Source organism: Lactuca serriola, chromosome 9 (genome assembly GCF_051521515.1).
Source record: "Lactuca serriola cultivar US96UC23 chromosome 9, Lser_US96UC23_V15, whole genome shotgun sequence".
Lineage (NCBI taxonomy): Eukaryota > Viridiplantae > Streptophyta > Magnoliopsida > Asterales > Asteraceae > Lactuca > Lactuca serriola.
The window spans coordinates 41,898,721-41,911,261 of NC_136416.1; the positions used below are offsets into that span (position 1 = coordinate 41,898,721).

The window sequence follows — 12,541 nt, forward strand, 5'->3', positions numbered from 1 at the left end:
GCTACTACTGCAGATTCATTCAGAACTTCTCTCGGATTGTAAAACCTCTTACCACATTAACACAGAAGGGCGTAACATTTGACTGGGAAGAAAAACAGGAGAAGGCATTCCAGACCCTGAAACGAGCTCTATGCACCGCACCGGTATTATCCCTTCCCGAAGGGACAGAAGATTTTGTGGTATACTGCGATGCATCGAATCAAGGGCTTGGTTGTGTCTTGATGCAACGAGGTAAGGTCATCGCCTATGCCTCAAGGCACCTGAAGACACATGAGGTTAACTACACCACTCACGACCTCGAGTTAGGGGCGGTTGTATTCGCTCTGAAAATCTGGAGACATTACTTGTATGGAACGAAGAGCATAATATACACTGATAATAAAAGTCTCCAACACATACTGAACCAGAAGGAGCTCAATATGAGACAACGACAGTGGGTCGAACTACTCAATGATTACGACTGCGAGATTCGTTATCACCCGGGAAAAAACAATGTAGTAGCAGACGCTCTAAGCAGAAAAGAGTATTCTGGTCGAAGAGTCAAGTCATTAACAATAACTATCCATTCACATCTATCTGCACAGATTAAGGAGGCTCAACTCGAAGCCTTAAAGCCTGAGAATATGGCGGGAGAATCCCTGCGTGGAATGGATAAGAACTTGGAGGTCAAGGGTGACGTAGCCTATTATCTCATGGACCAAATCTGGACTCCGCGCCACGGTGGTTTCAGAGACTTGGTCATGAAGGAAGCACACAACACTCGATACTCCGTTCACCCAGGTTCAGATAAGATGTATCTGGATCTCAAAAAGCTATACTGGTGGCCTAACATGAAAGCAGAGATTGCTACCTTTGTGAGTAAATGCCTTACTTGCGTAAAGGTCAAGGTCGAATACCAGAAGCCATCAGGTCTTCTCCAACAACCGGAGATACCGGAATAGAAGTGGGAGCGGATCACTATGGATTTCATAACTAAGCTACCCAAGACAATGGGTGGGCTGGATACTATATGGGTCATCATCGACAGACTGGCCAAGTCCGCACACTTCCTACCCATCAAAGAAACAGACAAGATGGAGAAACTCACAAGAACCTACATTAAGGAAATAGTACGACTGCATGGTGTACCTGTATCTATTATCTATGATAGAGATAGTAGGTTCACTTCGAGATTTTGGCAATCACTGCAAAAAGCATTAGGGACGAGGCTGGACATGAGCACAACCTACCACCCGCAGACTGACGGACAAAGTGAGAGGACGATCCAAACTTTAGAGGATATGCTGTGAGACTGTGTGATTGACTTTGGTAAAGCGTGGGATACACACTTACCCCTTGTGGAGTTTTCCTACAACAACAATTATCATACGACCATCAAGGCAGCTCCATTTGAAGCCCTCTACGGTCGGAAGTGCAGATCCCCTCTGTGTTGGGCTGAGGTGGGTGACACTCAGTTAGCCAAAGGACGAGTTCCTGACAGCGCCCTCACAGGTCCGGAGATCATTCAAGAAACGACCGAGAAGATTGTACAGATTCGCGAACGATTAAAAGCCGCTAGGGATCGACAGAAAAGCTACGCAGACAAACGAAGAAAAACTTTGGAATTCCAGGTGGGAGACCGAGTCCTTTTGAAAGTCTCACCCTGGAAGGGCACGATACGCTTTGGAAAGCGAGGAAAGCTGAACCCAAGGTACGTAGGGCCTTTCGAGATTCTCGCCAGAATAGGTCCCGTAGCTTACAAACTTAACCTACCCCACGAGCTTAGTAACATACATCCTACCTTCCACGTCTCGAACTTGAAAAAGTGCCTATCCGATGAGACTCTTGTAATTCCACTCGACGAGATCGAAATCAACGAGAGACTCAACTTCGTGGAAGAACCTGTGCAAATTATGGATCGAGAAGTCAAGCGAACGAAGCAAAGTCGCATCCCCATTGTAAAGGTTCGTCGGAATGTCAAGCGAGGACCGGAGTTCACTTGGGAGCGCGAGGATCAAATGAAACCTAAATATCCTCATCTTTTTCCTTAGTTAATATGTAATAGCTTAGTTGCTTGAACCATAATTTCGGGACGATATTCCCCTAACGGGGGAAGGATGTGACAACCTGACACTTTTACACTGAGCAACCGATCCATATATCTATAATTCACTTGAATTTAGCATCTTTTAATAGTATATTGAGTCCGCGCTGGTGTTTTAGGATTAATACATCATAGATATGGACCTTAGGAAGGATTAGGAAGGGTGTTGCATCACAAAATCCAGCCAAACACACCAAGAGAGGTGTGTGCGGCCACACACTAGTGTGTGCGGCCAAGCCAGCCGCACACCCAGCAGCAAACCCCTCCAGCCTCACACTCAACCCTATATAAAGTGGAGGCCACCCTTCCATTCACTTTTGGTTGCATCCTTTCTCTCTCTATACTTTCTCTCTCTAGAAAACCACCCCAAAACACCTAGAAGGCTCCCAAAACATGGAGAACACCATCATTTAGCTTGTCATAGAGGTAAAACACTTGAATCCAAGCCTCAAACTCATAATGTTCTTCATGTTCTTCATCCTATGAAGGAGTGTGGCCGCACACCTTCATCAAGAAGCCACACACACTCATAATACCCTCCAAACTGAGAGTAAGGCCACATAATCGACTCATGGGATTCAAGCAAGGAGTGTACGGACGCACACACACCTTGTACGGCCTCACACTCTAGTGTGCAGCCTCACTCACAAGTCTGGCCGTATACCCCAACCACACACTCACCTTTATGGCCATACACACAGCCTAATACTCATATTTGGCCTTAAACTTGCATAGATCATTGGGTATAGAACATGGGACACTTAGTCTTAGTGATTCCAAGCCCTTAGGAGGGAATTCCCATCATGTTTAGTCATGAAACACCCTATCTCTAACTTATATATGTGTCACCATGTAATTACTAGGGGCTACGTACGTTTAGAGCATCCGTTGACACTCGACACTCATACGAATCGCATACTCGAACCCTACAATAAACTGTGAGTTCATACCCCCTTAATGAACCTTTTTTTAAATGTTTTTGCATGTTTTAAGGGGGGGGGGGGGGGGATACAAGTAAAATTCTACAAGTTTTTATTTTTAAATCATATGTGATTCACCAATTATCATCAAAAAGGGATTTTTCTACACTTTTAGCTGTTTACCAATAAAACTGTTTTAGTTGATTATCAAATGCATTTTTAAGATTATATTGTTGTTAAACTACTTTCAAAACTGTGTTTAAATCATTTTTCTTTTTAAAATATATCTACACTAATATATTTATATAAGTAAGACTTGAAGGACTTAGGACCGATAGCTCGCCTTATTTCCTGTTCTTGTCTGATGTGGTCTTAGGGTATCTGTTATCCGTCCGACTGTCGTTGATTTCTTAGTTATATATCATATATATTTGTGTTAGATATGAATGTCTTCATCTCATACAATACCTTTGTTATTCAAAGGCAGGAAGTCATACACTCTAGTTAACTATAATAGGTATAGTTAAGACTACTGCTCGTTACCTCTACTACTACTATACTCACTATAACTACTATTATTACAAGTTAATACACGTATAAGAGAACACTCTATGAACTATACAAAAAGACTACTATACTAAAATACAAAAAATACACTAATCCAGATTATAACACACTATCCCTCTATAAGACACTCTACCGCACTTACATCATGTGACCAGGGCTTTCCGGAAGGACGGCAACACTACATGTATAGATCTATACGGGGCGCACACTATTACATCCCGACTGCTAACTACAATCTGAGCCGACTAGGCCCAGGGGTGGCACTACATCACTACACTATGCATGACCAGGAAGGTCATCGGGTTCTCTATTATCATCCAGTCTGGTTACATGAGGGGTTACACCTTTATCCAAATTAATACAATAAGACTTAAGTCTAAACTAACATCCCGAACTAAGTAACTATCTATTACTAATGGAAGTTTGCACCACTACTACTGTTAACAGGCATAACTTTTCTTCATCTATGTTACTCATACGAAATTTATTATACTTTTACAACTGAAGGTTTTCAATGATAATACTTACACACAACTCAAAGGATTTAACTTACAATGTACTTTTCTGGAAAATATAGGATTATCTAGGGATTTCTACTACTCATAAACATAAATTTCAGTTCTTACACTATAAGTATGTAAACACTATTACACAAAAACGACACTAAATTCTTATGAACTCACCAGCTTTATGCTGGTACTCGTTTTCAAAATAACTTGTATCCTCAGGTCAAAGATCGACAGGTACAGGTGCAGCTTTTGGAGAAGATGGAGCACATACAAGACCCATCTTTTATTTTGTTATACTTTTGGTGTCGATTAAACATTATAGAACACGTTTGTAATTAAATTTACTATATAAATGCAACGGTTGTTGTCACTTGTTTTTACTATTATGCAATTGTTATGATACTGTGCATGACGTCCTCCACCCCAGAATGTATCCCGCCGTTATCGGTTTTGGGGTGTGACAGATTGGTATCAGAGCCTTTGTTTATAGTGAATCAAGTATATCAACCTATAAAAGATATATGAACTATAAACACTTCGGGACTAAAACACTCTGACCAAGAATATATACTTATAAATACTAAAATATTTAATTAAGTATATATATATATATATATATATATATATATATATATACACTCATTCATCACTACAAAAGGGTCTGTATCATACTAGAACAGAACAAAAGTATTAAGATTGTTGAACAACACAATTAAGCTTAGAGACATATAGTCACATCTAGGTAGATCTAGCCTGATCAACTACATTTTTCCAGGAGTGACTAGCATGTGCCTAAGAGTGATTGTGGTGTTGAAACAAGTCTAAAAACTTACCAACACTACCACAAGAACGTTAGAACAAGAATACTATAAAAGTATTCTGCATTCTACTAACTACATATGTGATAACAAAAAGGGTCGTTACTGGTAGGACAATAGTTTCCAAGTGGATACACCACGGTTACATGTGACTAGGGCGCTATAGACTCAGAATCTGTGACCTTTGCTTCGTTTCTTGTTCTTGTTTGATTGGGGATCTGAAGTTAGGGTTGCTTATTCGAAGGACTATCTTGCTTCGGTTACATGTAATTGGTATGCACTACGCAAGTATTGGGTCGACCAATAACGATCCATCTCATAAGTATCCTAGATAAGTACGTCTATTGACCTTTCTCTCCCCATTCTCGCGTAGATAGCATGGTTGGCTTCCACTACCCCGACGATCCGTATTATCCAAACCAAGGAAACGGAGGATGGCTCGACAAAGAGCCAGAAGATGATCACCCGATCCCTTTGGATGATCACCATGCAGAAGGCTTCTCGGATAGCTCCATCTCTGAGCCAGAAGTTAACAACCTACCCCCTATAGCTCCAAACCCCAACCCCCGTCCGACAATTCAAGGTCCCACTCCCATGTGGGCAATAACCTTGAACCGATGGAGCGAGGAGCAGGGTCAGCCTTTACCTTACAATGGAGACCGAAGCCTCTACAACATAAGAGGGGGAGGATCAGCGGACCAGGTTCTGCCCATCATGGTCCGAAGGATTGCCAGGACTAGGTATGCCCCGCGTACCAGGGCTTCCCCTTACACCCTTAAACACTCCAAATGCCATAACTTATTCGTTATAAATCCGATTCCAACGATCCTTTTATCCATGAAAAGGTAACGAGAAGCTCTACACTTCAATCAACTCATACCTGCCTTACCATATCCCGAACAAACTTCTGTTTTCCATAGAAGCCCGAACTGACATATTACCAAAATACCCTTTGGCTCCAAAGCAAAAACTGAATACTCGGATCATCCAAATTACATCATCCACCCCAAATGATTATAAATATCTATTCTTCAAGGGTCTCAAGTCTGCTAATATCCAATTCTTGATCACCATCCCGAAATGGGAAACGATTCGAAATAGGGTGTTACAGTTTGGGTTCCGATATCAGAGCTATGAAGGATGTATGCTATCCATAAGAAGGTCCAAGGGGGAATAAGATGCTTGAATAGGGGACACAACCATAAAAATTTAGGGTTTTGGGAACAACACGAGTACGCCTAACGTACTTAATGCGTACGCCCAACGTACTCAATGTGTACCCCCAATGTACACAACAAAATTCACGATCCTTATTGACTTACTCCCAACATACACTTCATGTACGCCCATCGTAAGGACCTATTTTGCATCAAAATTTCATTTTTAGGGTTGAAAATGGAAGTACCTGAAAATGGGTGTTACATTCTATCTGAGCACAAATCAAAATAAGTTAGACAATGAAAATGAATAGTGAGAATACCCAATTTTGACTCACTTTAAGTAATGATCACAATCATTACACTAGAATGAAACCTCTGAAATCAATATAAAACCAAGAAAATACCATAATACGTAATAAACCAATATGTATAGTGCTAACGACTCAAATATCCAAAAGAGAAGGGGTATAAGAACCCATATTCAAAATTCAAGGATATAATATCTATAAACCGAATCCAAAAGTTTAGTAATTCATAACTCACACCTAAAAATGTAATAGCTCCAAAATCCAATATCGAGCTTGAATAAACCACAATCCATAACAAAAGGAATTAATATTCTATAATTCAAAGCAAATGATTTATTAAGCCATAACTCCAGACAAAAGGTTTAATAATCCACAATCCAAATCAAAGGGTTTATTAACCCATAGTTCCCAACAAAAGCTTGAATAATACATAACCCTAGGCGTAGAGTTTAATAAAATCATAATCTAAACAAACTAATATTCAAACTCATGAATAGTATGCAGGAAACATCATATTTAACTTTTTTCCAAAACCAAACAAAATATGGACTCATGGAAAGTATGCATTTAGCACCACCTCCAACTTCTTTTTGTATAACATAACGATTAACTCAATAGGTTAAAATGGAATAATTCTACAAACAACGAATAATAATAATGCATATGCATCTATCCTAACCTGAGTCAATCTTATAAGTCCGAACTCCTAAAAATAGTGATTGTTAAATACTTTGGACTGATGAATAGTGAGCACAAAGCACAAAGCCTCAAGTTTTGTCCATCTAAACCAAACTAGGCAAGGTGAACCATCAAATAATGCAACACACGAGGTAGCGAACATTTTTTGTACACATGCGAGCTTTCTAGAATCATACTCACGACCCACATCTTGGTTATTCAAAATAAGGGATCCTAAAGTCTTGTGGCCGCTCAACTCAACCTAATCCCATATACATGTACAAATAGGATGCTTCAAAACCATTTCAAAACTATGCATAGATTTATCAAAACTATAGATATCTCAAAAATGGGTTTATGAATGAAAATAAATACCATTGGCACACATATATCAAGAAAGATCATATTATATGATATGAAACAAAACAATCATATATAAATCAAAATAAGACAAACAAAATCAAATTAATTATATAGACATGTACTCCCAATAAACCTACCTTAAGCAATAAACCCAACTTCCTTGCTCCTTTAAGGATATAGTACTTCTACCCTTCATCTATTATATAACATAAAAATGTTATATAATAACCAAAATATCTTTCCAAGGTTGGTTAACTTATTTAGCAAATTTTCTATTCTTTTCAAGCTCATACAAAAGCTATGGAAGCAACCAAAGGCTTCAAGGATGGGCTAAATTCAAGTTACAACACTTTTGGGATTCGATCAGAACCCAAACCTGCCCGGGTTGGATTTACGTTGGGTTTGAGCCTGCTTATACTTTGATCTCTCTCTCTCTCTCTCTCTCTCTCTCTCTCCCCCCCCCCAAAAAAAAATAAAATAATAAATTGTAACTTAACCGGTGATTACTAATAATAAAAATAAGTCTTAATATCATTATTTATATTAAAATAATTCATATCCTAATAAGTGTCTCAATTTATTAAGTATTTAAAGTCAAGTTTGAATGCATACTAGAATGTCATCAAGTAATACCTTAGGTTTTAGAGTTTAATTGTTATATTTAAAGATAAAAGATACTTAAACTGCTTTGAATTGAATAAAAATAGGAAAATTTGTTGTTGGAGCAAAAGGAACAAATTGGATCTGAAAAAGACGAAAAATGAAAAAGCGCCAGAAAATCGGAAAGATGTGTTGCACCCTTTAAAATACATGTTGCGCCATGCCCAAATTTAGAAAAAGATTCGAACATCAATAAGATCGTGACAAAGTTGAAAGAAGATTAGGTTAGCGTCACGAATTCTTACTCTTCTCATTGCTAAGTCCGAGAGTCTATAAATATCCGATTTTACGACCCTAGTTTAGTGTGAAGCAAAGGAGAAACCTTTGGTACGATAAATATTTGTCCAAGAACCATTTTTGGTCGATTTGAAGGCCGAAGAACACAATAGGAGCATCGTTTTGAAGATCGAAGTTAGGAAATGTTAATTTATCATTCAATTTGTCTTAGATATCATGTTTAGCTATAAATCAATGATTTTTTTTCTGTATTTCAGTTGAGATTATGGGCTAAACCCTTTTTAATTCAACTTTGACGTAGATGATTCCTAGATACTATGGGTTGATTTGTTAGATTGATTTGTAAAGTTAGATTATTTATGTATGATTGATCGTTTTACTTATATAATAAAGTTTCTATTTTTATTATCTAACTATGAGTTTATTGTAGCTTAGAGGACCACTCTGACTATATGAACTTGTATCTTAATAGTTTTTTTATCATAAATTATTAATGATAAATTGAACAAATCATAAAGTTAGATCGGAGCTTAGATTCATGAACTAACGCTTACATTGAGTTAGAAATTCGATTTTAATGACCAATTTCACATAAAATTCAGATCTATATAGAGCTACAAACCTTAAATTCAATCTAAGAGGTTGAGGTGAAGTTTTTTTTTTTTTTGTACCTTACCTCAATGGTGAAAACCTAGCTTCAATTTCCTTCAAAAACACTTTGGTTTAACTTCAATCTCTTAATCACTCATGAAATCACCATTTCCTCTCATCCCTCTCTTCTTTCGACCAGTCTAATGAATGAGGAAGAGTTAGTGGCTAGTCATTCTAAAAGTTTGAGAAATTTGGCAACTAAGGTCTCTTCTCTACTTATTCTCTTAAATGGAACCTTAATTGACAAAGAAGTTTGATCAACACTCTTATGATTCAAACTAACCCCCTCTCCATAAAATTATTGTCATTTTAGTTCTTAGATCAAGTTAAGACAGAAGGAAACAAGTACGGCTGATTGCCGTTTTAACCCTTATTTCTATATTTTCAAATTAAGGTTTAATTAAATTATCAAAATTCATAAATCTTTTTTATTGATCAACTAATGAATTATTTAATACTTAGAAGTCTTTTAAATTAATTTTTATTTTATTTAATTTATTTTTACACAAAAAAAAAATGCGAAAAAAATCAACCCAAAAAAAACATATGTAAACCCTCACCATATCTACACCACAGCGACAAATCCACCCAACATTTCCTTTCCTGTTAGAGATCCCATCATCACCACTCAAAATATTTATATAGAAAGATAATTTCTTACATACATACAGCAGAAGCACGTATTGCAAAAGAATTGAAAGTGTAAAAATGAGGAGGATAATGTGTTAGTTCATTCAAAATAATTCAACAAAATATTAACCAAACAAACAACCTACAGCAATTATAATAGTAGTACAATCAATTGCTTGACGCTTATTTCATTAAGAGAAACATTCAGTCACTTTTCAAAATCAAATAAAATACAAACATAATTTACAACAAATGTATATCCCGAGAAGAATGTGTGGCTTATTGATATTTCCTATTCCATTCAATCCTTAATTCACAAAATTATAAACCAAAGAGGTTAAAAAAACCTCATTCACTTTCACTCAGAATTGGGACAATGAGAGGATTCATCTGTGCAAGATATACAATAGCCCACCTGCACAAAAACACATTTTAGCAAATCAATGATTAAAAATTTACATATGCTATAATGTTAGGATTTGGATATATTATATAGCTTTAGGATGAAGATCAGTTTTTCTTTATAGGATAAGGATGTGATAACTGATAAGGAGGGTTTATGGTTACAAATGTATATAAAAAAGGATTAAGATAACCAAATTATTATGCTTGATTCCATTAATTGATTTGTTAGTACTTAGTAATGTATATATATATGTCTTAACATGTACAGACTTCCAATTGCTACAAAGAATGAAAGTGTTAAACTTACATCATCCAACAGCATACTGTTGCAGTGATCACCAATGTGAGGTGGAACCTGCGTTATAATTACATGTAATTGATATTAGTGGCAAACCCAATATTTTATCAATACATCAAGAGTAAAGTATTGTGAAGATACAAATCGAAACTAATAGCACAAGTTGAATGAGTTATTTGCAGCAATCTGATAAACTACATACTCGATCCCTAAAATAAGTACACGTTGATTACAGAAGCCAAACATTTCTAAGTGTACAGACAACGATCTATCATGGATTTTGAAGATGAACAAACCAATTGACTACATCATATTACGGGACAGGGATTGACAGATATGAAAGCGGGCTTATAGGTAGCATAAAATTAACAGATTCCAGAGAGTAAGTGATATTGGATAATATCAGAGAAACATACAGATTAGCAGATGGCCCTTTGTTGCAGCAGATTCGAGCGCAAAGAGACGCGATGATTCCAATAACAACGAAAATCAGGGTTGTAAGTAGAAACCCCATCGTTGTAGATCCCTCTGATGTGAATAGCAGTCAGAATCGATCTGTTGAGAGGAGAAGAAGGCGGTTGCGGGGATGGAAGCGGCGAAAATAGGGTCGGAGATGGACGGATGGTGGTGGTGATTTTTGAGGAATCAAAAATCTATCGTCGCCAAATTGATACAGAATAGCAGATCGGCTGGATCTTGCACGTTGAGCTTATTTTTAATTTTTATTAGATAAAATATGTTTTGCTTTTATATGATTTTATAAATTTTCATCGATTTTAATTAACATGTTCGGATAATAACTTGAAAAACAATAAAATTCCTTATTATAAGTTTTTGCTGTTTATTTGTGAAATTGAATGGCGGAAATTATTTTATCTTAATAAACGAGAAACCATTTGTGTAACTATCATAAAATATAGGTAAAAATTGGTAAAATTAGAGGGGTATTTATGTGTGTGAACAGTAGAAGAAAAATCGGTTCCAAGTGCCCTCACGACTCTGATATATCAAGTGTCACCGAATTATTGGTTGTGATTTTTTTTCTTATTAATTTTTTTATCATAATCTTTTTTACGTATAAAAAACTTAAAAAAGACAAAGTTTTAAATTTATCTATAAAATAAGCATAATCATAAATTTTGAAAAAATATTTGAAAATGTTTATTTTTATGAAAAAAAACTCAAGTAAGTAATTTTTCTACTCATTATATTAATAGAAATTGCAAATATAACCAAATTCTTTAACTACTTTGGGAAAATAGCCAAAAAAAAAAATTACAAATATAGTCATAATCGCAGATGGATTAAGCCCATCTCTGATTTTAGCATTCCATCTGCAAACGTACAAATCGCTAAGGCACAGTCGTGCTTTAGCGACTTGTACGTTCGTATGTGGTTTTTTTATTTTTCTATTTTTCCGTATAAATACCCATATTTTTGACTGAAATCACAGATGAATAAAGTTCATTTGGGATTTCCTCTAATTCTACTTGTGATTTTGTGTTTTTTTTTTTTTTACTATAAAATTGATAGAGTTTAATTACGAAAAAACATTATTATATATAAAGTTTTGCAAAAAATATCAATTTAATTCTAATTTATTTGGAATATTTGCTTAAAACATTTTTAATAAAATGAATTCTCCAACAAAAACTTTGAAAAATATTTGAAAAACGAAATCGTCCATAATGTCTCTAGAGAGAGAATCCTCCAAAAAGAACGTTTGAAAAATGAAAGAAAAAAAAAATTATGTTTTTATATCCCTGAAAAAAGGGAAATCACTGAGCCCATCTGCAAACGTACAAGTTGCTAAAGTACAAATGTGTCTTAGCGACTTTTATGTTCGCAGATGGACAAGTAAAATCACAGATGGACTACTAAGTCCATCTGAGATTTTGACGGCTATTTTTGTAATTTGAGGGGTTTTTTTTTTTTTTTTTTTTTTTGCAATTTTCCACAAAGTAATGAAGGAATTTGGTTATATTTGCAATTTTCTCTTATATTAATGAGTTTATAAAAATGAAATTATTCGTCCTGTTATGAAAAACCTATGAAGCACTCTTGATATTGACTAATTCTAATTAGTCGATTCAAATATAATTTTAATTTAGTGGTTACATTTTGTAAAGTGTCTTCTTGCGTTATCCAATTTGGCATTTAAAATCACACGTAAGAACCTAACAAACATTACCCTTAAGACCATTCGTTATACCCATACTAACCATGAGATACCTACCACAATACAATTTTTATT

At 35.9% G+C, this 12,541-nt stretch overlaps 1 protein-coding gene across 1 annotated transcript; it reads right to left on the reverse strand.

Moving 5' to 3' along the window:
* Nucleotides 1-9,744: 9,744 nt before the first annotated feature.
* Nucleotides 9,745-10,954, reverse strand: LOC145076863 (V-type proton ATPase subunit e1). The gene is made up of 3 exons (XM_079022668.1): nucleotides 10,704-10,954; nucleotides 10,297-10,344; nucleotides 9,745-9,999 (listed from the first exon to the last, which is right to left on the reverse strand). The coding sequence occupies exons 1-3, from the start codon at nucleotides 10,799-10,801 to the stop codon at nucleotides 9,933-9,935; spliced, it is 213 nt and encodes a 70-aa protein (XP_078878794.1). The 5' UTR covers nucleotides 10,802-10,954; the 3' UTR covers nucleotides 9,745-9,932.
* Between the last annotated feature and the right edge of the window lie 1,587 nt (nucleotides 10,955-12,541).

Excerpts from the sequence above, each read along its gene's own strand:
- LOC145076863 (XM_079022668.1), bottom strand. The coding sequence starts at position 10,801 with ATGGGGTTTCTACTTACAACCCTGATTTTCGTTGTTATTGGAATCATC. Across the intron at positions 10,345-10,703 it reads AAAGGGCCATCTGCTAATCT|GTTCCACCTCACATTGGTGA; the intron begins GTATGTTTCTCT and ends ATTATAACGCAG. Across the intron at positions 10,000-10,296 it reads ACAGTATGCTGTTGGATGAT|GTGGGCTATTGTATATCTTG; the intron begins GTAAGTTTAACA and ends GTTTTTGTGCAG.